We start from the raw sequence: 27,786 nt of genomic DNA, 5'->3' as shown, positions 1-27,786 counted from the left end.
TGTTTTTTTTGGGGGGAGGGGGGTATTTGTTCATGTTTCAAAGGGTTAAAGCTTTAAATTTTCCCAAAGAGAGGATGTACAGGTTTAACCCTGCAGAGGGTGAATGGAGGAGGAAGAGACGAGCCACTCGCAGCTGTTGATCAGTGAGACAGAGAGGAAACTGAACACAGGGGGAGGCAGAGAGAGGGAGAGAGGAGCGTTAACCATGCGCACATGAGAATCAGAGAGAGAGAGAGACAGAGAGACAGAGACAGAGACGGAGAGGAGGGCAGCAGAGGGAGAAAAAGGCTTAATTAATTCAGGGTGGATGGGAGGGATGTTGCTGCTGTCCCCGCCGAGGCTCCAGTGCCTCTGCTGTCGTGCTGCATGAAGCTGAGCGTTTGTGAGAGCAGAGAGGACGACTCGGCTGCTGCTGCTGCTGCTTACTGGGAACCAGACACCAGTCCAGTCCAGCCACGACTCCACATCCTGGAGCCCACTGACTGACTGGCTGTGAGACGAGCTTCTGGGGATGTTTCAGGGGCTGTAGTTGGAGCAGCAATGGCCAGAGGTAGGGGAGACTTTCCTGCTCACTCCTGCTGTCCCTCCTCTCCCATATCTGTCTCCTTCTCTTGCTTCTGTGTCGACGATCACGCTGCTCTGTCTGTCTTTGACATCCCTGTGCTCTCTCTCGGTCTCCTCTTGATCTCCTCTGATCTGCTGTTTCTCCCTCGTCTCTGCTTTCATTCTCTTTTGTTTTGACACGTTTTACCCTCCGTGTTTTCTTGCAGAATTGACCCAATTTAGTTTCCTGCATGTGTGTTCAAATGTGCCATAACCCTTTTCATGCTCTAACTTTTTTGAAAAACATATATTTACAGTGCTGAAGCAGACATTTGAGGTGTGATTTTTAAAGCCATAAACGGCAGCAGAACTTGTCTTGCAGTTGAGGAGGTTTGCTGGATGTGATATTTGGGGTGGAGATGGATTAAAAAAACAAAATGTCTCAAGAGCAAAACAATTCGACATACTGTGTTTAGATCAGTGGGTGTGCAGTGACGGGGTCAAGCATCGCCTCTCAGGGTCAGGTCACTCTTTTCTTGGAAAAAATACTCAATGAGAAGGCTTTTTTTGTGAGATTAATGACATGATCTGAAAATAGGCTGTAATGTGTTTCACCATTGGGGTGACCTTTGACGGGGAGTTACACGGAGAAGGGCATGACTGTTTTTGTCAAAATACTGCTCATAATCAGGTGCTGTATGTTATCATTCCTCAACCAGAATGTATTTAACCCTTTCAAGCCCGAGCAACGTGGCCCGATTCCTTTAAAGAACACAAGAAATTCAATTTTTCAAGAAATAATCAAAAAATTATCAAGAAATTTCCTAAAAAACAGAAAAACATAGTAAAAACAAAAACATGTGACCTGAATGTGTGTGTGTATATATATATATATATATATATATATATATATATATATATATATATATATAAAATGTGTGTGTGTGTTTGTGTGTCTGTGTGCACGTGTTGTTTGTTTGAGGGAGGGGAGAGAGGTAGTTTTTTTTTTTTTTTTTTAAGTGTAACATAATTTTGGAAAATATAATTACAAGAATTATAAATACAATTTTCTGGGCATTTTTTTCTAATTAAAAAAATCCTTTAATTTTCCCGTTACTCTCTCTCTCTCTCTCTTTAGTAATAATTTTAAATATTTAATCATGAGAACTATTATTATTTAATATTGCCTAGCATTTTTCTTTTTCTTTTTTTTTTTTTAGATTTTTTAAAAATAGTTGTCTTTATATATACAGAAAGAGACAGAGAATTTTATTACTTTAAATGTACCCACCTCCCACCCCCTCTACTGTTTTTCTTGTCATATTTTAAATATTTAATTACCATAAATATAGTTTTTCTCTGGCTTTAATTCCTTTTCCCTAGACATTTGTTCAGGTTTCAAAGGTTTAAATGCACAAGAAAGCGGATGTCGATCCAGGTTTTAAAGGGTTAAGTTATTTGCAGCTATATTTCAGATTATAATCTTGTGGTGTATTCTGAGAAGAATAAAGGACACTATATTGTGCTCTATTATTCAGATACTATCACTTCATATTTAAGGTCATTGGTTTTTGAGTATATGTTGCACATTTTCACCTTCCCTTTCTAACCAGGCTGCCTCCTTGAGAGCAATGCTTTAGCATGAGACGGCCGACTTCTGGTGATTAATCTGCCGTCGGCACGCCTAATTACATCTCATCAGGCAATCACCAAATGCGATGGTTATTTATTCCTTGACGGCATCCGCTTTGTCGGTGATAAACATTATCTGCCCGAGTCGTGGCTGAGAGAGCAGAGAGGATCAGAGAGGCGGAGGATGGACGGAGGGGGAAACAGCTCACCTTCTGAGTCCCAGGAAAGGATAGTTATGTGTGTGTGTGTGTGTGTGTGTGTGTGTGTGTGTGTGTGTGTGTGTGTGTGAGGCAGTCTGCTGGGTCAGTGCAGGTCTGTGAAGATGGCGATGCTTCGTGCGCCATCAGACAGTAATTCATCACCTGGATTAAGAGGTGAACAATCTGAACATGGATCCATGTGATCCCGACGAGAGCACTCAAACTGATTCCTTTAATAATTTCCACCCTGACCCCAAAATGAGATAACCCTGATTACAAGATAACACCTTCCTGTTGTGCAACACCTGGTTTTTGAGGTTTTCTTTTTACCCTTTAAAGCCTGCATGCATGCACATCAACTGTATTGTGCTGCATTCAGATGCCTTTCACAAGCATTTAAACCTTTGAGACCTGAGAAAATTCCAAGAAAGGCAATCAGTAACTTGGCATAAAATGCAACTTGCAAGAAATTATTAAAGGTGACAAGAAAATTACATGAAAATTAACAAGAAGAAAAAAGAGAGAATTATTAGAAAATTGTAAAAAAAAAAAAAAAGAAAAAAAAAAAAACCTCATGGAAAATGTAATTTATATTTACAATTATGATAATATATATTTAAAATTTGATTATTATTATGTATTATTATGCTGTGTATATTTATATAATTATTATTATTATTATTCATAATAATAATATCTATATGTATTTAGTTATGTTTATTTTTAGCACTTTCATTTTTTCTTTTTGTGCTAATTTTCACATTTTTGGTAACTTTTCAGATGCCTTTTACAGGCAAAATGCCCAAAAAATGGATTTATAACATTTTATTATATATTTATTATTTATTATATATATATTTTTTTTCATAATTAGAAAAAACTGTCTGTGTGTCTCTCTCTTTGCATATATATTTTGCACTTTTTTCAGGTCATGTCCTTGGTTATTTTTGTTTTTTTCCTTTTTTTTTTCATTAGTTTTCAGGAAATCTTCATGTTTTTTACAAAGATTTATGCTAAATGCTGATTTATTTTGGGCGCAGTTCTTGAAAAATTGCTCCTTTTTGTTGTTTCCTTGAAAGGGACAACTTTCTTCGATTGTTAAGGGTTAAAGAAGAAACAGTTAAACAATTTGAGGTCCACATATTTAAGATCTTTCAAACACATTGTCTTATCTACAAAGAGTAAAAAAGATTCCTGTCCCCACAAAGTGAATAATGGAGTGGTTTTGTACATGAATCTTTAACGTTCTGAGTCATAATTGTCCCGAAATGAATCAGTGGCTTTTTGGCGTTGCAGCTCCCCTCACAGGTGACTCACAGCTCAGTCATGATACATTTTACTCCTAAGTTTAAAAAAAACAAACAATAAAAACTAAAACTTTGAAAAATTCAAAGAAAATGATGATGTAATTGCTCTGTTGTTAAAGAGATAGTTCCGTTTTTTTAAAGTGAGGACATATGAGGTACTTATCCACAGTCAGTGTATTACAGACAGTAGATTTCAGTCTGCAGCCAGAAGTTCGACATGGAAGCTAAAAAAAAAAGTACCTCTGTGGACAACTGCAGCAACAAAACATGTTTAAGCCACCTAAAAAATCTACATCAGTGTAAGTGGACACTATATTTAGAATATTTTCACCACTTTACCTCACTGTCAAACAGAGATTGACAAAGAGGAACTGAAGCCGTTGTATCAGTCTCTTCAAAGCCAGACTACATTGAGAAAAGCAGCAATTTAACATCACTGAAAACAGGAGCTGCTGGTCTACCGATGCCTTGATTTCCTGGTTAATTTGTGTTTCTGTGGGACTTTGGTGTCTAAAAGGATTTGTTCAGATTTACCAAAGTCACAAAATATCACTAACTAACGAATTGATCGAAGCAGTGGTCGACAAACAGCCTCTGTGGTTTAGTAAACTAAAATCACTGTTTTTCTTAATGGAGACTGGTAGCTTTGACGAGACCATAAATGGAGAACTAAAGGTTTGCTCTTACGGCTTTCCGGTCAGACTAGACCGTCTGATGGCAGGAGAACTATGAAAATATTCTAAATATAGCATGTACTTAAACTGATAAAAAGTTTTTAGGTGGTTAAAATACGTTTTGTTGCTGCTTGACATTTGTGGCTAAAAGGGGAGAAATTGAATCACTGAGAATCAATTGATTGATCGACTTCACTACACACAGGACGTGACAATGGCATGCCCAATTATACGGTGACGTGAGCTCCTGTGGTCAGGGAGCTCATGCAAACAGGAGACGTAAAGTTAGTGTTGGTGTGAACGTCAGTGACAGATATTGTGCAGAGCGATGTTTTATTTATTGGTTATTGGTTGGTTATTTTTAAAAAATAATAAACATGATAAAAATTTTGACATTAAAGTTTTGGATCTGGTGTGGTGTTAGAATGATTGTTTCTACCACCCGACTGACACTTTTCTGTCTATCTTTGCAGTATATTTCCACTACAGAATTTACACTTGTTGGGAATTAATTTATTAATTACCAGGAAACATGTAGCTATCAAAAGCCAGCAGAAAAAGCAGGTCTAACGGACTTTACTGGAAACATTTAGGGCTGTAAGACTGTGTGCAGATGAAAATTAAAAGGCCAAAAAACAATAACAGGATTGATTTGGTCCAATATAACTTATGAATAAAGGTCATTCAGTGGCTTGTAGACAGGTTTGTGTTTGTCTGGTAATAACAGGCCTGCAGTGACATTATGTGACAACACTCACTGGAATGTAAAATCGGGGTCAGAGTATTCGTGATGGCTTTCAAGGATGTTTAAGTACCCAAATCATGGGATATTTACAGATTTTTTTGATAGAGCAGCAAGTCTTCCTCATCTATTATACTCCTCATGCATTGGGGAGTTGGCAGTTAGTATCATGGGAGACAATATTTACATTAAACTGTGACTGTCTCCCAGTGAAAGTCTTCCAGCAGCTTTACAGATTCTGTTTTGCAGCAGCAACATAAAGTGTGTGAAGTTCAAAGTCTGTCTTTAACACGTCTGCAAAGGTGCTGAGTGAGCATAATTGTTTCATGGGACACGCCCCCCTCTGATACCATGAGGCGCATTTCCATTAACCCTAAAATTTGCAAATAGAAATTGCGAATATAAAATATGCCCAGTGGAAAAGTGTAAGTCTGAAAAAAAAACCCCAGTTTTCCAAAAAAATCTTTTTTTATAGTCTTTAAAAAAAAAAAAAAGCAAGGCAAAAATGTACAAAAAAATTATTTAATTTTTTAAAAAAATATTTGTTTGTTTATTTTTTCCATTATATTTAATAATAATAATAATAATAATAATAATAATAATAGATTTTTAGGTTTATATCTTTTTTAAAAAATTGTAAGAAATTAAGCCAATTTGCAAGGGTTAATGGTGAAAGAGTAGATGTAATGTTAAGAACATTTAAACCTAAAAATCTATTATTATTATTATTGTTATTAATAAGTAATTTTAAGGTTTATATCATTTTTGTAAGAAATCAAGCTAATTTGTAAGGTAAATGGTGAAGGAGTAAACAAGTAAAAATCATGTCTGGAGGGGATCTTCAATCATTCAAGGTGTCAATGCTTTATTGTGAAGGAAAAAAAAAGTTTTTGTGAATTCATACTCAAAAGAAATCGTTTGAAGTTTACTCATATTTATGTATAACAACGCTAAACCACCATATGCCTCAGAGAGAGCGTTTAAATCAATTATCTAAAATTAGTTGGCATTTCCCTTTAAATCCAGTGCAATCAGTGGTTGTGCATAGCTCGGCCTTTTCCGTTCCCCTCTGCGTTTTAACACACAATCCCCCAGTTGCCATGACACCCAGGCCTTCCATAAATACTCCTGGTATTTGTGAGGCTCCATCCCCAGTAGGTTGGAGAAGAGAAAGTGATGAGGATGTGAGCAGAGCCTGCAGCCGAGCTAATCGCAGATCAATCAGCCTCCTCAGATAGTTTGAGTGTCGGCCATGGTGCCATTTCAGAGCCCAGCGTGAGCTACAGCGGATCACAGCGCATCACACCTCTGATTCCTCTTTGCCGTAACCTTGACAGCCTTCACCTGCTGCAGGCAAACGACTGAGCGGCAAAACTTCAGTAGATGACTAACGACGCCGAGGAAGATCTGACGCTCGTGGCCTCGGCTGTGAAAACAGAGGTGAAAACTGAGATGATTCAGAGGCGGAAAGAAACGATCAGAGAGAAGATCACATTTAAAAAAAGAAGAAGTGGAAACAGTGAGCTCTGATAACGGGGGCGAGAGGTGAAGATAGTCCGGGACAAGAAGCAGGGATAGTGTATGTGTGTGTTATTGTGTGTGTGCAGTGTGTGTGTCTTGTCAAGTCTTGACGAGGGATCAGCAGCACTCCTTTTATGGGTAAAGATGAAGCTCAGTCTGCAGCCCCTAAGGTTAACTGTGCCCACATGCAGTTCACTCTGTGAAACAATGTCAGCCACTAAATTTGTCTTGAACTGCACGAACTGAAGAGCTCATTCAGGAGGACATCAGAGAGTATTAAAGAAGCAGTGTGTGAGATTTGGGAAGATTTAGAGGCGTGTAGTGGTGAGGACCGCAGATTTAAACTTGTTCCGGTTCGAATTCCTCCCTGAAAAGGAAGTGTGGGATGATTTTATGGGAGCTGAATCATCCACGAAGGTCTTTTTCTCTCCAAAACAAATGGACCTGGTGATTAAATCCACAAAAAACAAAGAAAGAAAAGCTATTTCATGTTAAAAGTAGGGCTGTCATAATGACGCATTAATTTTGATTAATTAATCACAGAAAAAAATAAGGTGTTAAAAAATTAATGCTTATTATTCCCGTTCTGTGTTGCGCTTTGACCTGGTGCCTCATTGAAGGCCACAGTTGCTCTGTAGCATTAAGAAGAAAAAAAAAAACACTGGGGAAAGGATTTTTTAGGATTTTTAAAAAAATATATATATTTCAATTTTCTTAATTTTCATTTTGGCACTTTTTCAGTTTTTGTGATACTTTTCACTTTTTCATAACTTTTTACTGATATCTTTCTCATATTTGGGTAATTTCTTGGAAACCTGGATCGACATCATTTGCGTTCAGACTGCGTTCAGACTTCTTTCATAGGTATTTAAATCTTTGAATCCTGAGCAAATGGATTTCTTGGAAAAACATGAAAAAAGGCAAACTGGTTTAAAAAAAAAAAAAGAGTGATTGATTGATTGAAAAAAGTGTTATTTCTTAAAAAAAAAAAAAAAAAAAGCCAGATAAAATGCCCAGAAAAATATATTTAGAATTATCTTAAGTATATATTTAATATGATGTGGCAGATTTGTTGTTATTTTAGACAATTTTTTAAAATTGATTTTCTTGGTTGTCTGTTTTTTGTTTGCACCCATTTTATTGGCAAATTTTCAGGTAACTTTCATCTACTTTTTTTTTTTAACTTTATTTTTGCTAATTTTTTAGTCATTTCCTCTTAAGTTTCTCATTGCAATTTCTCAATCACTCTGCTCAGGTTTTAAAGGGTTAAGTGGCTCATGGCCTTCTTTACGTGTTTTTTAAAGAAAGTGAACCAATTTGAGCCCGTTTCAAGGTTAAGAGAATAACATGCAATGTATGCCATTAATATATAATACTAAAATTACAGTATATTCCTGGATTTCTGTGTTTTGTGAGAAGAAACAAACAAAATGCTTTTGTCTTAAGTTTACTCGGCACTGAAAATGGTTTGTATCATTAACTTTGTGTCAATCCTGCCTCGACTTGACGGCCTTTCTTTCTTGCTCAAGTACTTAAAACATTTCCTTAAGCATCGCAGAACGCCACAAAGAGCCTAAGGAGCCATTACAGGTGCTAATTTGTCTGAACAAAGCGGAGGAAACCTGCCGCCGGATTCATGTGACTGAAGTGCTTGAAGTGCTTCAGTGACTAATACTGAAGAATCGGCCCTCTTTTGGTCTCGAGGGTGAATGACTTAAAAACCTTGGCCCACACTCACTCGAGCTGTTTGATTTTCTTATTCTGTAAAAAGCTCTGAATGTGCAGAAAGCGATGATGATGATGATGGCAAAGTGAGGATTTAAGGCACACACACACACACACACACACACACACACACACAGATTTAGGTTACAGGAAAATGCAAAGCAGACACAAGATCCTGCAGGTGTGCGATGCTTTAATGTCAGGAGCCACACTGCCCAACTCATACAGCATGCAAAGGACACACAAAGACACATTCGGCAACTGTGATTTGCGTGTGAAAGCTGTAGTTGAAAAAAAAAAATTGTTATATTTGATGTCACTTTATTAACACAGTAATACATGAGACAAATAATCTGTGAAAAAAACATGTTCCTCCTTCTCATAGTGCACCTAAAAGTCTTACCAAACATGAACGACAACAGTCGAGAGTCTCGAATGCAGCCGTCAAACGAACTTAGTCCAGGCGTTTGGCGATGTTTTGTTTGGCCCAACTGTCTCCAACCACAGACATATTAACATTCTCATTTTACAGCTAAACTGTGCACAAAATATGCTTTTGAAGCAATAAAAACAGGTAATACGTTTCCGCTTTGTCAGTGCGTCTGGTGTATGAGCCAAAAGCCACATTTCGCGTCCAACGGGAACGCAGCTGGATGGCGTCAGATGAGACCGCGCTCGGACAAAACTGTTGCCGTTCTTATTACACGCCAGCGTACGGCCGGACAGCACCAAGCGTGCCCACATGCAACATGCATGTGCATGAAACGCAGAAGGACAGTGTCAAGTAATAACGCTGCCGGTAACCACGTAATTTAAGGAGCATGAGTGCACTTTCGGGGCGGGTGGGGATGTCGATGGGTCCCTCAAACACCAAACATTCGTGAGCTCAGAGTTCACTTCCTGTTTTTTTCTAAACATAACCATGTGCCTCTTTTGCCTAAACCTACCCGTCCGTGACTTTGTGGCCTAACCCCGGATTTCCATCACTTGCATGTGTGTTGTGGCACAGCTCTGCTGCGGTTTTGCTCCGCGCTCCCTCCTCCGTCAACTCCCACCGGTTGCGTTTTGAGTCCGATGTGGCGCAGCACTGCTGGATCAGCTGGAGTGGCGAGACCGAGGAGTTCCCGCTGTAATTACAGAATCACGTGCATTATATCAGGACAGAAGAAGTAATAACTTCATTTACTCTCATAACTGTCGATATGGTGTTCCACGCAGTTTTGTGGAAATTGGAAATTGGGGCAGTTGCGTTGGTTGCTGTTGTGTAAACGACCGTGCTGCTTGATCCCACCATGTGCATTTGTTGACATCACAGTAACTGCATCCCGGAGCTTAAACAGCTGATGCAGAGGGATACCGAAAACATCAATGGAGGGGCAATCATCTCACAATTGTGTTTTATCGACATTTCAAAAATATCTCTTAAGCTTTGTGCAAATCTATAATGGAAACTCGTCTAGTAACATATTGTACTTGTGAGCTATTTTGCAGCATCGGTCTTTATGGTCCTGATGCTGCGTTATTGTGATTGTCATGACCCGGTGATGGTGATGGATAAACTACATAAAAAATGGTTATTAGGAGATATTTGTCATTTCTAACACCCAGTGAGTTATTGTTGGCCCCATGGAGTTATGATGGACACTTACTAATCTGCTCCTGTGAAGCCTGAATGTGCACATTAATGACATTAATCTGTTCACAGGGTGATTTGCACCTTTGCTTTGTTTGGAGTAGAAAGCTCTTTCTGTCGTGGTGTTTTTGTGCAGCACCTTGGGGGCTGCAGTTGTGAGCGTGTGTCATGTGTTGTGTGTCGTGTGTTGTTCTCAAACACTCAGGCTTCCCATGAGACAATTAGTGTCCTCGAGTCCTTTGTGAGATTCTTGTTAATTTCCTGACTCAACCTTCAGCTTGTCATTTCTCGTCAGGCCGTGTCGAAAGGCTGTGAAATGGCAGCGCACTCTGTCACGAGTGTGAAACGGGTTAACTACGCTTCCCCGGTGACAAACATTTACATATAAGATCGGTTTCACAGGCATGAGTAAAGCTAAAAGATGTCGGCTGAAGTGTAACATGCAGCTGAGCTCTTCTGTCAATGTAGTTTTGAGGCACAATCCAGCAGTTTTAGGCAAAAAAAAAAAAAAAATGCATCAAAAGCTTTTGAGCATCCGGTAACAGAAACAGAAACCAACAAATATGATGTTTCAGCCAGAGACGCCTCGTAATGCAGGTGCAAATTGGAGCTTGAATTTTTCGGTTTCTAGAGTTACTCAGTAAGCGACCGACCCAGTTATAGCAGGAGGTCTATATTTAGCAAGTGCATGGATCATGAAGATTATCCGAGTGCTGAAAATGACTGATGTTTGACACAGAAAAGCTGCTGCCGGTATCCATTTAATCATATGGTCACAGTCGTATGGCTTCCTGCAGCACTCGTGCCCACACTGACTGAAAGTGTGTGTGTGTGTGTGTGTGTGTGTGTGTGTGTGCGTCTGCTGCTATCAGGACCTCGACACTCTCTTCCTGTAGCGAGGGCCGGCCGCAGCCCACAGCATCCTGCTCAGCACTCAACAGGGGGATGTCAGTTAGAAGCATCCTGTCTGGCATTTTGCTTCCAGTTTTACAGTAAAGAGCATAAAACAGACAACTTTTAGACACATGAGAGACACACAACCTGCTCTGTTCGGGGGCCACTTTTGTAAAATGACAGGAGGCCAGGGGCCAGGGGCCAGTCGCAGCAGCCACATACATGTTTCTAGAATTTTAGGATGTTTCTAATGTTTTTGGATGTTTAGGATTTTAGGATGTTTCTGTTTCTTGGATTTTGGGACATTTCCACGATTTTGGGACATTTCTCATTTTACACATTAGGGTGTTTGTAGGACTTTTAGGACATTTCTAGGATTATTACAACATTTCTAGAATTTGGGACATTCCCAAGATTTTAGGACGTTTCTAGGATTTAAAGATGTTTTTTGAATTTTAGGACATCTCCAGGATTTTAAGACATTTCTAGGATTTTAAGATGTTTTCAAGATTGTGGGACATTTCTCAGATTTTAGGACGTTTCTAGAATTTTAGGATTTTTCTATGATTTTTTCTGACATTTCTTGGATTTTTAAACATGTCTATGTTTTTAGGACATTAGGGGCTTTGCTAGGACCTGTGTTGGAGGGTGCGGGGGATCCTTCAATGGCACTTTTTAAATAAAAAGCTCTATTTTGATCTTGTTTTATGCACTCTGGCATCTTATGTAAACCAAAAGTACAAAAACAATTCCCTGTGTGAATCTATTTTTATTGTGAATTAGAAAATAGTTTGGGGGCTCCTGGCACCTTATCAGGGGCCAGATTTGGCCTGCGGACCCAAAGTGATCTCTAAGCTACACTCTTTTGAGTCTGATCTTGTGATGGCTTGACTGACTCTGGATCAGCCCTCCATTTTTCCTCTAATTATGTCCGAGCTCTCGTTTCTGTTTACCTTCTCTCCTCTTCAGTGTCATCGCTGTAATCATCATCAGTATCCTAATTTGGCCGTGCTGCTGTCTCCACATGCTTCATGTCTTGGAACACCTCTTGGTGGTGAATGTGCAGACACAACAACAGCAGACTGGAGTGGTGTATTGGACTGTACTGAATGATAATTAAATGGTCCACAGCCAGCGTCCTGCTTCCTGCTGTCTTTGGTTTAGTCAAATGCACTTGAGTGAGGAGTGAAATAAATTTTCATGTGTTCAAAGGCCTAAAATAACTAATGTTTTGTGGTCACCTGTGGGACATCTTGATATCTTAATCTGGCCTGTGTGACCACATGAATTATGACCATTGTTCGGTATTGAAAACCTTTTTATTAAAGTCAGGAGGTGGACTGTTGGATTAACAAAATGAGACAGACAGACAGGCTGATTTAATTAAACTTGTCATTTTTAAGTTGCAACAACTTCACAGGATTAAGTAAATATAAATTGGAAACATAAATTAAGATCAATAGTTATATTTACTTACATTTTCAAGGCAATCAGTTTCCAAAATTGAAAGTAAAATAGGTAAAAATAAACTTGTCAGATTTTACAGTGCACAATCTGAAATTTAAAATCAGAGATATAATCATATGATAAAGATACACTGACACTCTTTGAAAGACGAGCTGTTTGCCTTTCATTGGATGGCCGTATGTCAGCTCTCCGTGCTTTTTTAAACACTGTCTTGTCGTCTCTGCTTTCCTTAAGTTAAGTTAACGTTGATTTTTCAAGCATTCAGAACGAAACAGACGGAGGGCTGTAATGAACATAATGTGCTGTGGAGGTGTAAATAACCCTCTCTCTCTTTCTCCGTCCCTTTCTTCTAAACACCATGAGGCTCTGTGAGTCACTGACACTTGTTAAAACTGCAGAAGAGAAGCAGCAGATTTGAAGGAGGCGCATACAACTGATTGTCCTTTTGGACATTTGGTCTATTTTCATTCGCTTATTTTTTGAGAGCAATTTAAAATCTGAGGGGATACGTGAAGGAATACTTTGATATTTAGGGACATATGTTTGTTTTTTGGGGGGTTTTTTGCATTCTGGCAGCAAGTTAGATGTAAAGATTGAAACCCCTGATATTTTCAGATTGTGCATATAAAAAAAACCCAAATGCTAAAATCCAAAAGAAAACATGACTGAGGAAAAGAAGTTGGTTTATTTATAAAAAATAAAATGCATCACAGTGAAATAGAAACAAACACATAAATCATGATGTAGCCTCGCTGGAGGAAAGGAAAATTAGATTATCTTAGCATACAGACTGAAAGACTCCCTCTGTGTATGTTATCAGCCCATTAAATGGCTGTTATCACTTTTCATAGATTCCAGGTGCTATGGCCCGACTTTACCTCCTTTATTTACATTTTTGGATGGTGAAGACAGCTGTAATTATAATGGGTGCAGAGAAGGAAGTCAGCTGATGCAGTAAAAAGGCTTAAGTTACATGCTTAACATGTATCACGATCTTTGCATACATATATAACCATCCCGCACTGCTGTTTTTGCATCCACGAAACACCGCTGCAAAAAAAAAGACATAAAGAAACAACAAAATAAGGTGCCAAAAAATATTTTCTTTCTTATTAAAATTATTGTTTGTTTTGTTTCCTTTCTTTATGGTACATAATTTTAAATATGTATAAAAGAGAACTTTAAATTTAGTTTTCTGGGCATTTTTCTCTCATTTTCATTATTTCCATGTCACCTTAACTTTTGCGTGATATTTCTTACCAAGTTGCTCAACATGTTTTTCCTTTGTTTTTGAAAGAAACCAATTTTCCTCAGGTTTCAGATTTTTTTGTAAAAGGCGTAAAGATAACTGATGACAGTCAGGGTGTTAAAGAGTTAAGAAACTGAACAGCTTTCCTGTATTTAGATTAAAAAAAAAATACAGTTTGTGCTGAAATCAGGCGAACATGTGCTGAGGACATCATGCTCAGAATTGATGCATATCATGTAGTTACATCTGTTCGTAGTATCCGCAGCGACCTCTCCCTCACTGTGTGTCTCTGTCACGGTGCTCCTCTTTGTCGTGCGCTCCAGTGACGTCATAGTTGCCGGGCAACCTGGTGAGCAAAACAGAATCCCTCTCTGCGCAGAAGGGAGGCCCCGGACGCCTGATGGGCACGTGCTTCTGTCTCTGTCTCCCTGTCAAACACTCACAGTATGTACATATCCATGCCCCCCTTTGTTTCCTCTGCGTTGGTAGCATCACTAAACATGTGCAGCCCATTAGTGCATGCCGCCGGCTGCCTGCCCTGTAGTCCAGGAGTGAGGACAGCAGCTGAGAAAGACTGAGGATGTGCGAGTAAGAACGCTGTTTTTATTTTAAAGCTTCAAAAAGATGTAGGGTGGTGATTTTCTTTGTTTTTGTCATTATCAACAAATCGTCACAATGTCACTTTTCTTTTACTGCTGTCAGACGACTTTCAACAGTATTTAAACCTTTGAACCAAACAACAGCAACAACCAAACACCAACAACAATTGGTGTGGTTTCTTTTATTAATATAGGGAAAAAGGACAATGAGCAACTTTGTGAGAAATGTTTCGCAAACTGCAATTAATTTGTAGATTTAGAAAATTATTTTTGAAAAGGCATTTAAAATGTTTGTGAAAAAGCAAAAAGCTAAAATAATAACTTAAACAAGCCGGCTTACAACATTATATAATTATTTGTAACTATCTATTTTTATTAATTTTTAAAGCACTTTTTTTAAACTTTTTAAAATTTTCAGGTAATTTGTTAATTTTTCACTAATTTCATGCTAATTTTCGGGTAATTTCTTGTTTCACGGTTCATGTCCTTTTTCCCATGTTTTTGAAAGAAATCAAGCCAATCTGCTTCAAAAACATAACTGAGTCCACAGGTGTACAGCTGAGGACACAGAGGTCATGTGCTCTGTGTATATTTCAGGGAAATCCAATGTAGCCTGCAGATATCCAAACCGAGATTTTCTCCTCTGTGCATCAGTTATTTCGGATAATCTCTGTAAACAGATAACTGCATATGAATGTTGACAGATTTTAAAAACACTCATACAAAGCTAACTTTCAGTCACATAATAGCCAGTGAGTTCTAAGTATTTGACCTTGTCAAACTGACCTGCAAGATATTCTAAATTAATATTGTAATGTGGTCTATAAACAGATTATTCATTTATATGAGATTAAGCAATGACACAAGTTTATATTTTCTACATTTTTATTCCACAATTTGAGATTTGATTGGCTCTTTTAGTTACATCATCCTTTTGCACCCTCTTCTTCTGAAATCGTATAATGGCAACTGACTGAAGAATTAGCATCACCCATTGTTTATCTACGTCAATTCGATAATCAGTCCATTATCACAAATTACAATTTGCCTCAGAGGTCTTCATAGCATGTCCTTAGACCATCACATTGACTAAGGAAAACCTCCCCCACAAAAACCTATAACGGGGAAAAAAATTGTAGAAACCTCAGGAAGAGCGACTGAGGAGAGATCCCTCTTTCAGGAAGGACAGACGTGCAAAAAATGTCGTAAATAAAAAATTAAATACAGTAGAAAACAAAATGACGTATACGAAGGAACGTGAAACGTCTCCTTCTATTCACAGCAGCGGATGGAAATATGCATTCAATTTTTCACCACGTTTGCATGGAAACGTGACTAATGTCAGTTAAACTGCTGTGGAACTGTGCCAGCTGGTTGCTATAGCCACCCAATACTCAACTGACACCAACTGCCGGTGACAGGACGGACACAGACGAAGGGGGGGAGTCAGAAAGTATTGAGAAAGAGCTTAAAATCGTTTCGTTTTGTATCTTTTAATGAGATTTCTTTACAAAATAAATCAAATAAAGTCATTCTTACCTTATAATTTAAAGGGCAGATGTTATAGAGACTTAGTTTTACAGAGATTTGTTGTTTGTTCAGCCCAGTTCTGACATGTAGTGTCTATACAACCCTTTTCTAAAGTCATTGTCTCTTGTATGCAAACTGTTGTCATTGAGCCTGACCACAGTCAAATTATCTGCTCTCACATGAATGATGGGAAGTGTTTAAAAATAGACTGACTCAAAATGATCCAAGTGTTTTTTGTTATTCATACCATCATTTTAATTTGAATATTAGAAGTGACTTTATCATCAGCATTATAATTTCTCCTTAGTCGTCACAGTTACAAATTATTAGCTGAGAACATCTACTGCAGAAAATCAAGAGCCAAACGTCATGTCCTCGTAACTAGTTCCTCCAAATGCTCGATAATGTCTCTGACTTATGTGTAGAGCAGTGGCAAGAATCACAAGTGTGATGTTTTAATGCTAATCTGAACTCTGAAGAGTAAATTAAAACAGTTTTTTTACCCCCTTCTTTCAGTGAAGAAGCGTTTCTAAAAATAAGCTGTTTTTATTCCCTTGGTGGATTTGAGTTAGTCACCCGTGCTTTCATCTTTTCTCTCTGGGAACTATGTGTACTCTGGCATCAGTCAAAAGTCCTCTCAGCTCCAATTTACACAAAATGCAGGAGCGAGGATCTTTACCGGAGCCAAAATGGGCTGTATGTTCTGTACCTTCGTCACAGAGGCCGGTCAGTGTCAGAGGTGTTGTGGCTTTATCAGACTGACACATTTAACTGGTGAGTCTCAACCACACTGAGATTTATACAAATATTTATAACATTATAACATTAATATGGCTCAGTTTAATCTGGGGCCCCTTGAATCTGGACTGCAGCAATATTATTAGTTACACTGCACAATTTTTACGAATGCATCAAAATGTTTTTCATGAAAAATTCCAACTGCAATGACATTTTAATGATTTAGCTGTCTCTCTTTTGAGTGTAAAATGGGACATTTTTGCAGTGAATTTTTGCAGTTTTGCAGCATTATAATTGTGCAAAACAAAGAAAATGCATGTACTGTATGGGTAGTTTTAAAGGTAATAACAACAAAACTTTTCTGTCATAAGGGTTTGAGGATCTGGGATAAAGTCCAGTGTTGACTGTTTCACCTGTTTGAAAGTAACACCTGGGACACACTGCACACGAGCAGCACGTGATCGCAACCTCGCTGAACTGCTGCAGCTCGCTGCTTGTGTTCATACAGGCAGCATTGTTGCTGCGGCACTGCCGCAGAGCTGCCTGCTGCAGTAACTACTTTATTTCCACAATTTAAGCAGATGCTCCAGCATTTATGAGGCTGTGCAGTCACTGCATTGACAACCACACGGTCATAAAAGAGCTTTGTTAGAAACTGATGAGATAGGAACAGGAAAGGTTGAGTTAAACAGACAGATTTGTATTTTTCCATGTCTGTGACAGTTGAAGACATTGAAATTATAGTAAAAGCAGGTATAATCTCAATATAATTATAAAAAAGACTCTTTTCACTGCTTTTTTTCTTTTTTTGCGTAAAACCGCACATCACGCAGTTAAAATCGGCGACGCCCTGTTTCTCTAGATTTGCTGCAGCTGATCAGCAGCTGAGCCACACCTAATTAAACCTGCCACCTTTTGCGTCTGCATGTTATGCCGCTCAACAGCATCAGCTGAGAACCCATTAGAATCGGTCGTTTGTTATTATATGCCACCAGACGGCACCTGCTGTGGCAGCATGGTACGCGGACGGGCAACGTCATTTGAGAACACGGCTGGATGGAACCTGTTGTGTCCGCATGATACACTGGAAGGCATCAGGTTGAAACGCTGTCGGTAACAACGTAATATAAAGCGCACTAAGTTCTCTATGGGGCAAGCGGAGGGACGGTGGATGAATCCAACAAACCCCGGACTTTCATGTGGACGTCTGGCGTTTGCTTCCTGTCTGAATGTTTGTTTGTTTTTAATGGCTATCTATGTGCCTCTTTGCCTAATCCTAACCATGCGTGCCAGCTTATCCTTTGGTTGATGTCACAGCATTGGTTGCCATGTGCTTTTGTTGCCTAAACATAAACTCATGCAGCAGTAGCAGCATCCAAGAACGTAAAAAGCAGACACAGAGAGATATCTAGAGCATAACATGTAGACGTGGAAGTCCACTGCAAAGCGGCAATAAGTGATGACTTGGCATGAGAACGTGTTGCTCTGCCTCCTTCCTCACACCTGTCATTGCATTGATGACGTGAAAAAACGCGTTTGAGTAAAAGTGAGAGGTCGCCCTTCGTGCTGTTCGCATATCACTGTTTTCTACTTTCTTTGATCTGTTTGTTTCAGTTTTCTCTCCATCAGCTGCAGAAATTAAATGCGTTCTGACATGAAAGAAACAACATAAATTTAGCGCACTAGATTGAAACTATAAATTCACTCCACCGACAGTCCAAGCAGCTTTTCTCTCAGCTCTATGTTTTCTTGCTCCTCAGTGTCCACATGCTCCATCACTCCTCACCTCCCTCTCTGCTGTAAATCTTTTTGTTCATATTTTTGCTGTCATCCTCGCCGCCTCCTTCCCTCCTCGCTCTTCCTCTCCTCCTCCTCCTTTCTATATCTTTAAAGTGTCTTTGAGATGTTACAGTTTCTTCTGTTATGACTTCTGAGAGCTACTAAAGCTTTTATATTTTATATACAGTCCAGAGGATGTTGATGATCACCTTAATTTACGTTCTGCTTTCTTCTGCTTCTCTCTCTGCAGGTCAAAGAAGGAGTTATTAGTTGCAGACCTACTAAAAAATCCTTGTGCCATCTCCGAGTCATAAGGAGTAGTTTGTAAGGTGACAGACAATCTCCGTGCATTCTTTTTGTTTTTGTATTTTGCCATTCGAAGTGACAAAATAGACATTTGGAGCACCCTGCTCAGTCAAACATCATCTTCACGACTACATGCGGCCTCAACTTTCCACCTCCCGTGTGCTCACAAGGTGCCCATTGTGAAGCGGCAGAGATGACTTCCCCAAACCTATTTGCCTCAGCCTTGTTACACAACTTGACCCGAGGATAACCATCAATTCCCAGAGCGCCACTCGTGGACTGACGCACTCCCAAACACAGAGCCCCGCCCCCCCACGGCGTCAGGCAGTATGGGAGACGGGAGCTGGGTGTGCCTGAGCCCAGCTGAGTTCACCCAGCTGCAACAGTACAGCGAGTGTGAGTGTCTCAATCTGGGACTTCAACATTTGTTCTTCTGTGTGTGTGTGTGTGTGTGTGTGTGTGTGTGGGTGGGTGATGAGCTTCTGTGTGCATGCATATACAGTACGCATGTGTTTGCAGCTGATGCTTTGTTTGCAAAAGCAAATCGTGTGGTATCACTTCTGGAGACTGCCAGATGCTTTAGGCTGCTTAAATTCAAAAGAGTGCAGAGGTTTGCAGTCCCACAAGAAGCAAATAAGAAATATGAAGCTCTACTGAGTGCATAAATCAATAATACAGTAATTTACATTTGCTTTTTCCCCCCTCCAAGTCAATTCAGTAAATTAAAACTGTAACTATTTAACTGTCCCATTTTTCTTGCGCTGGCTGTTTTTAGTTTTCCTTGCCCAAACCATAGACCAGTGATACTCAATTTACAGCCTGCGGACCAAGTTTGATTCCCGATATGATGCCATGTGGCTCCTCAGCTACTTTCTAATTCATAATTAAAATTGAGTGATTCACACTGGGAATTGTTTTTGTTCGTTTAGTATTCATAAGGTGCCAGAGTGCATGAAACAGCATCAAAATAGAGCTTGTTTATCAAAAAAATAACACTAAAGGAGCCCCCACACCACAGACAGAGGCCCTAGCTAATGTCCTAAAATCCTAGAAACATCCTAAAAATCCTAGAAATGTCCTAAAATCCAAGAAAATTACTAGAATACAAGAAATGTCCTGAAAATGTCCTAAAACCCCAGAAATGTCCTAAAATCCTCAAACAACCTAAAATTCTAGAAATGTCCTACAATCATAGAATTGTCCTAAAATCATAAAATGTTTTAAAATCCTAGAAACGCCCTAAAATCCTACAAATGTCCCAAAAACCTAGAAACATCAATGAATGTGAGAAATGTCCCAAAAAATCTAGAAACTTTCACGTCCACATGACCCCACTATAACTTTGAAATTTCCTGTCAAAGTCTAGTTTTGCTTAAATACAATATGCTTTGTAAGTTTATTATGACATTTTTGCACAATGACGCCAAAATTAAACCGCCTCGCCCGGCTTTAAGATTTTTTTGGTATCTCTATCTTATTATTTCCCATTTTCTTTGTTACTCACGAGTTTTTCCAAGTCAAAGGCTTTTTTCATCGTTCAATGTATGTATTTATTAGTGACATTTGTTTACTTCTTTTATAGGTTCAGTCACAAAAGCGTTTTAAAAACAAACAGGCATTTGAGCAGGACTCCAGCGAGGATGTTTGTTATCACATTATTCTTCCATGTTTTTTTTTTTTCTGAATGGCGCTTATTAGCCTGCTGGATGATCCTCGTGGGTACCTCTCCCTTCTCTGATGACCACATTTGTTAGTCAAAAGAGCATCTGTCGTCTCGTTCCTGGTGATAAATAGAGTAGCCTATTACTCTCTCACACAAGCTATTCGGTTGAGGGATTACACAATCATGCAAAAATCATTGTTTTATAGACTCGTGAGCGATAAAACCATAACAGGTCATCAGACTGTCATTGACTGGAAAGAAGAAACCAACAAATTTGAGGCTAAAGTGGGTAATTTTGAGGTTGGTGTACATTAATCCTTGTGAGTTCATGCGTGAGTATGCTTTTAAAGTCCAGTTTTTAGTTGGACTAACACAATAATTAGACTTTTCCTAAGTGCACCATACAGTTCTGCTTAGAAAAATGTTGACTCTATATTAAATAATATGCTGGCTTCCAATGTTGGCACTCATACTGCGTTCATGTGATGTCAGAAAGTCTTAGTTTCTGTTGGGAAGTCATTGACTTTATTGTGTTCATGTGCTTTGAGGTCTAAATTAGGAACAACGTAGAAGATACAAAGACGATGGTTTGCATTTTAACACTAAGAGCATTTAAACAAGAAACTGATAGCTGTTTCCAGTGTATTTATATCTTTAATATATTATTTTGTTTTTTTTTATTATATATTATATTTCTGTATTTTCATGTTTGGTCTAGGTCACTCTGCATGGACAGCAGTTATCATTAATACCAAGAAGATGACCTTTTAATGCTTAAAGTGTTTAAAACATGAAGTTGATAGCTGTTTTCATTTTAACTTCTATTCTTATATATCTTTTCATTTTTTAAAAAATATATTTAATATTTTAATAGATTGTATTTTTATATTTAATCTAGATCACTCTACATGGACAGCAGTTAACATTAATACCAAGAAGACGGGTCGCCTTAGAGCAGAAAAGTGATAGCTGTTTTATTTATATTTTTAATAAATTTGTATTTTTTTGTATATTTCATATTTAATATATTATATTTTTTATATATATTATATTTAATCTAGGTCACTCTACATGGACAGCAGTAAAAATTAATACCATATTGCACTTTATATGAGATCAAAATTTGATATTTAATGTGTGAATCAATAAAAAAAAGTTAATATCTAATGATCAAACATTGATTTTTGCCGCCATATTTATGCATTTTAATTTCCCAATTTCTCACTCGTAATTACGCCTGTGGAGGACTGTTCGTGCGCTCATAAACTCGTAATTACCGTAAATACGATATTTTCCGAGGAGCGCGTGAAGGCAGCATCAGTCCTCACAGTTCTGAGCGCTCGGTTTTAAATTATGAAAAAAAAATACTCTGCTTTGGTTGACATTTTATTTAGCATGATTTTTCCCACATGAAAAGCAATACCAAAAAAAAAAAAAAAAAAAATAATTAGATAATTTCTGGATGTGACCTCGCGCCCCGCCCACCGGCGCTCGCGCTAGGTTGTGCGGTGACTGAGCAATGCTCGTGAAGGTGGCTAACGTTAGCATCAGAGGAAACACCGGAGAGATTTAGGAGATCCAGCCGTGCATGTTTGCGCCTCAGTTAGACCCAAACTCAGATGACAAGTCCGTTTCTCACCAAAATCACCGACTAGCAGACGTGTCAGCGTGGTAAGTGTAGTTAGCATCTTTTTATTTATGTTGTTTGTTAGTGTGTTAGCTTGTACCTGTTAGCTAGTAGTTGTGAAACTACAATAACAAATACTTTAACTCAGCATTTCTCACTTGTATTCGAGTAATATTTGATCAGGAGTATCTATACTTTTACCCAAGTAACACAGTTGTGTACTTTGTCAGACAATAAGTCGTCTGTGTGCTGGAGATTTCATACACGGTGCTGTGTCGAAATGTGTTTCTCCGTCAAACAGTGCTTCCCACGTTAACCCTTTGAAAACGGGTTGGGAGGGGTTAAGAAATGTTTTTGAAAAATCTGGGTAGAAGACAACAAGCAACACAGTAAGGTATGACCCCAAAATTAGTATTAAAACAGTAAAACGTTACAAGAAAATTATCTGAAAATGAGAAAACAAAGTAATTAAATTGAAAACAAATGTGTGTCTTTTGGGACATAATTTTAAATATAGAATTATAATGATGAATTTAGTTTTCTGGGCATTTTTTCTTTCCTTTTTTTTTGATTTCCCCTTTTTGATTTTCAGGTCAATTTCTTGTTCCTTTTTCTAATTTCTTGCAACATCTGGGACATTTCTTGCCCAGTTGCTCACTGCTTTCTTTTCCCCATGTTTTAAAAAGAAATCAAACCAAAGATACAGTTTGTTAAAGGCATCAGAAAACAGCACAAGAATTTTATTCTATTTTTTAAAATAAAATTAAAAAGGAATTACATGGTCAGGAGTAAGGAGCAGTTATGTAACTGTGATTTACCATTGTTTGGGTGCATTGATCAAAGTCGCAGTGGTAAGCAATACCAAATATAGCATATAATATGAAAATGTGAAATTAATATATCAGAAAAGAGGAGGTAGAGGAGGGAATAACAAAAAATATATTAAACAAAAAATTAAATAGGCCTAAAGATAAAAAAAAACCATACTGATAAAACATATAAAATATAACATATAAGTATTTCAAGTAAAAATTAGTGCCAAAGTAATTAAATCACACTAAAACACACTTAAGCTCAGGAAGAACTGGCTCATCCTGAACTCCTAGACACTGTTTTCAAATGTAACATTACACAGAAAGTAAAGGTAAAAGTAGAAAATTGTACACTCCTCAGTACAGTTTGCACTCAAATGTGTGCGGCAGGGTGGGAGGTGCCACAGCAGTAATGGCGACTTTTTTACTTCCCGTACTTTCCCAAGTTTCATGTATAGGTTATTCTTTTATATCTTCTCACCTACTTGAGAGCTTTGAAATGCAATGAGGGGCGGAGGCGATGTTGCACTTTTTGTTATCTTCCAGTGGGTCGTCTCCTTAAGACTGTACACAGGAGAAGACGACAGAATCCAGTCCTAATCCTCACCTCGGTTGTGTTGCTGTGGCTGTGGTCCAGCAGGGTTTCTGTTTTATGAGCCGGGCTGTAAGACAGGAGAACTATAATCGAAAACATGACAAATGTGCACGCTGGGAAGGCCCTGCAGGCTGGGAAGGTCTCATTTTTACTGATGGTGAGGAGTGGATAGACAGGAGGGCTTGTGTATCACCGGCCAATCAATCAAGGACTCAATGAAGGACGCTGGCTGTGTTTTTCTCCGGAGATAGAAGTATGTGAGGGAGCAAAACCATCGAGCTAAAAGGCTAGTGTCATTAATAAGCCATATAATCAGATAGAGCTGAAACGATTAGTTCATCAATCCATTGCGACCGTTTAAGTAATTGATTAATTGTCAGAATACCGATTCTGTTGTTTAAGATGTCAGGAAATTTTTTATAATATGATAGTGAACTTCATGTTTCTGTGTTTTGGACTGTTAATTTGACAAAACAAATTGGGTTTTACACTTTTTTCTCCAACATTTTGTAGACAAAACAGTTAATCAATTAAGCGAGAAAACAATCAGCAGATTCATTAGTCATGAAAATGATCATTAGTTGCAGCCTAGATATAATTAGTTAGAGCAGAAGAAATTTTTTGATTAATTGATTAGTCGATCAACAGAAGTCAATCAACATTAATTTAGATAATTGCTTTATTTATCAAGCAGAGATGCCAAACAGTTCTGGTTCCAGCAACTAAATTGTAAAACTGAGGCTCTCCTGTGTTTCATAAAATTAGTTTAGACTATCAAACAAAACGATAAATGTGAAGACGTCAGCTCGGACTTTGGGAACATATTATGGACATTTTTTCACTATTTTCTGGAATTCGACAGACGATAGACTTCAATCAATCCCAAATGCATTTTTTCCTAAATCAAAGCTCACAGCAATATTTTGACAGCATTGCACAGCCTAATGATTGATAAATTCAATTTCGCATGTTCAATTAAATTCTTAACATCTGATTAATTGATTGCCAACTAATTGCTATCATGCCTACTTCAAACTGATAGCTGATGGATACCAAAATTGATTTTCAAACATCTAAAAACAGAAACCATGAGTTCTTACCCTGGCTGAAGTTGCTTAAATAGCAGGACAGTCCTTGTTTTACGCAGTTCTTTGTTAAGCGGAGCTATAAGAATTCTTTTCAATACAGAATAGACAGACACTAAAGTTTACCAAGAGCATCATAGTGTGGTGTGACCAGGCTGTGGTATATGATGAGTTGGATAGATTATTTTTCCTTCAATAATAATTTAATTCATAAAATGTCTGAAAAGAGTGATCAGTACCCATTACAGTTTTCCAGAGCACCATCATTGTTATAGTCATCATCATTATTTAAACATCATTAAAATATTTGTTGTTTAATCGTCAGTCAAAAGCCAAATATATTCAATTTACAGTTTTATAAAACAGAAGCTTAAATGTTTGAAAAGCTGGATCCAAAGATTTTAATTGATTTTAAAGTCTTTTTCAGTTAACTGATTTATTCAAAAAGAAAGACGATTATTGTTTGTAGTTGCACGGCTTGTGACCTGAGTGTGTCTGATGGTGATTCATGCTCTTCACGCTTGCGGATCACTAACCACATTGTGCATCCAGCTAATGGCAGCAGAGCAGACTAAAGAGCGGACGTTCTGTAATCACACGTCTCTCATCTTACCTGTACTCTCCTCTCTCTGTCTCTCTGCTGCTGTCACTGTGGACATCTAATGCAGGACAGAAATAGGAAAGAATTACAGGCTGCAAAGCTGCCGAGCACTAAAAATAATGAGGTGTCGTCAGTAGTTGATTATGAGAGCTAACTTGATTGGTGAAATCAGGTCTTGAGCGTGTGCATGCATAAGTGTGTGTGTTAATGATGCGGATCTGAGATCTGTCCATGTGCACGTGTACATTTGTCCCCTGTAATTGTTTGACAGATGATCGTGGGAGGAGGTCTTTACAGTTAGTGTGCTGGACCGGGGCTCCGTGAAGTGTGTGTGTACGTGTGTGTGTGCATGGTTATGGGATTAGCATTGAAAAGTGACAAAGACACCATGTCCCCTTTTTAGTTTTCACTAACAGGGTGACTCACAGGCTCAGCTCCACTGATGCAGCACTTCCTGGTACAGATGAGTATTTATCAGGACATCCGTTAATGAGATGCAGCATATTTATTCACTTTGGAGAAAACGTTTTATCCAAAGGAACATTTAGACTAAAGCAGTGATACTTAACGTAGGGTCCATGTACCAAATCTCCCCCCCCCCCAACCATTTTCTAATTCACACTTAAAATAAAGTGATGCATACTGGGAATTGTTTTTGTATTTTTATTCTATACAAGGTGCCAGAGTGTCTAAAACAGCATCAAAATAGAGCTTGTTTATGAAATAATTACCACTGGAGGTTTACCCGCACCCCCAGACAGACATCCTAGCTAAGCTCCTAAAGTCCTAGAAACATCCTAAAATCTTAGAAAAGTCTTAAAATCTGAGAAATGTTGTCAAGTTCTTGAAACATCCTAAAATCTGAGGAACATCCTCAAATCCCAGAAAATTCCTAAAATCCTAGAAATGTCCTAAAATCCTAGACATTTCCTAAAACCCCAGAAACATCTTAAAATCAAAGAAACATCCAAAATCCTAGAAAGCTCTTAAAATCCAAGAAATGACCTAAAGCCTTTGAGATGTCCTGAAACCCTTAAATGTCTTAAAATCTGATAAATGTCCTTAAACTGGAGAAATATCATATAATCCTAGAAATGTCCTAAAGTCCTAGAAATGTCATAAAACCCAAGAAATGTCCTAAAATCCTTGAAATGACTGAAAATCCTTGAGATGTCCTGAAACCCTGAAATGTCCTAAAATCTGAGAAATGTCCTTAAATCTGAGAAATAGCATAACGTCCTAGAAATGTCTTAAATCCTACAAATATCCTAAAATCCTGTGACTGGTGACTGGCCCCTGGCCACCTGTCATTTCACAAAAGTGGCCCCCTAAGTAAACAACAAGGAAATGTGTGTGTTGCATTATGACACTCGTTTGTGTGAAAATGCTCTGTGATGTCACCACAAGTGTGTCAAAGCTAAAACGTTGCAGTAAACGTAATGACAGGGTTGTTTTTTCCTCCTCAGACTCCACGAAGAAGCTGAAGGATGTGCTGGAGGAGTTTCACGGTGAAGGAGTCCTCTCCAAATACAATCCAGAGCAGGTGCGTCTGCACCACAGTTCTCTCCTCTGTAATCCCTCGGCTGCTTTTATCTTTTCTGTCACATTGGGCTTGATATTCTGCCTCTCCTCTGTGCGCACAAACACATGGTGTTACGTTATCGGATGCTTAAGTCCCTCTGATTCAGTGTAATATCAATCACCAGAACGCTTAGTCATTCCCCCCATTTTTAGATAAAGGCTGTTGTGGAGACGCACCCTCAGCATCAACTTTAGCACCTGACGTCAGCAGATCAGCTCCCAGCTGAACTGGAGACTTTAAAGGCTCTTTTATACCGTCGTCTGGACTTCAGGCAGTGTCCCTAATTTCTTGTCTTTTTTTTTTTCCAGTATTGGCTTTTATCTCTCTCCTTGTTCTGTCTCTAAAACATCACAAACCTGTCATGCAAAAATGTAGTTTTTGGTTCACTTGCTGAGTGCTTGTAGACAAAATAATTGACTGCAAGTTCACCCATTTTCAGTGTTATGTTTTTATGTGCAAGATTTGGTCCTGTGTAAGACATTTAAAGGATGTGTTGTGAGCAGATTGATACTTTTTTGGTGGTACAGCCATACATCAATGCAAACCAAGAATATGTTACATTTGCAAATTTCTTTTTTTGTAATTTACTTTTTTTTGGCATTTCTCATTAAACATTCAGTGTATGCATACAGGAGATATACATGCCTGTCACAGATCCAGTAGTATTTTCAGTGGTACACACAGAGCAGAAGAAAAAATAAAAAAATGAAATAAAAATAGAATAATAAATACATTTTAAAACGCTTTTAAAAATTCCATTTGCAAATTTCATAATAATATTTTTTTTTTTTTTTTTTCTGCTCTGTGTGCCCCAGAAAATACTACTGGATCTGTGACAGGCATGTATATATAATAATAATAACAATAATAATAATAATAATAATAATGATGATGATAAAACGTGATTTTTATAGCGCTTTTCTAAACCAGCATTACAAAGTGCTCCATAGTACAAAAACATAAAGTATAACAGAACAAGGCAAAACATCATTTGCAGAAAATGCAATTAAATACGTACACATCCATATATGTATGCATTCTTATACATATGCACATACCACATATATGCATATACATACATATACATACATATGCATACACACATTTATACACATCCATCCATGTAGATGTATGTATAAATACGTACCTGCACATACACCCATACAAACACATATATACACACTTACATACATACAGAACAGTAAAAACATGATCCCCTTTTGGTGTCAAAGCAACTTTTTAAATGTGCTGACTTTGTCATCAGGAGGTGGAGGTGATGGTG

At 38.1% G+C, this 27,786-nt stretch overlaps 1 protein-coding gene across 3 annotated transcripts in view; it reads left to right on the top strand.

Moving 5' to 3' along the window:
• Positions 1-218: 218 nt before the first annotated feature.
• LOC121948893 (diacylglycerol kinase beta) overlaps positions 219-27,786 on the top strand; it is a 126,209-nt gene continuing 98,641 nt past the window's right edge. For 2 of the 3 annotated variants that reach the window (XM_042494427.1, XM_042494426.1), the window contains exons 1-3: positions 219-550; positions 18,484-18,935; positions 26,389-26,465. In XM_042494427.1, coding sequence (XP_042350361.1) covers positions 18,869-18,935; positions 26,389-26,465 — 144 coding nt within the window. In that variant the 5' untranslated portion in view covers positions 219-550; positions 18,484-18,868. The remainder of the gene's footprint in view (positions 551-18,483; positions 18,936-26,388; positions 26,466-27,786) is intronic. The other variant, XM_042494428.1, reaches the window with a different exon arrangement.

The sequence above is a fragment of the Plectropomus leopardus genome, chromosome 10, assembly GCF_008729295.1.
Source record: "Plectropomus leopardus isolate mb chromosome 10, YSFRI_Pleo_2.0, whole genome shotgun sequence".
Classification (NCBI taxonomy): Eukaryota; Metazoa; Chordata; class Actinopteri; order Perciformes; family Serranidae; genus Plectropomus; species Plectropomus leopardus.
The sequence above is the reverse complement of the archived record's forward strand: the minus strand, read 5'-3'. Positions and strand labels throughout refer to the sequence as shown.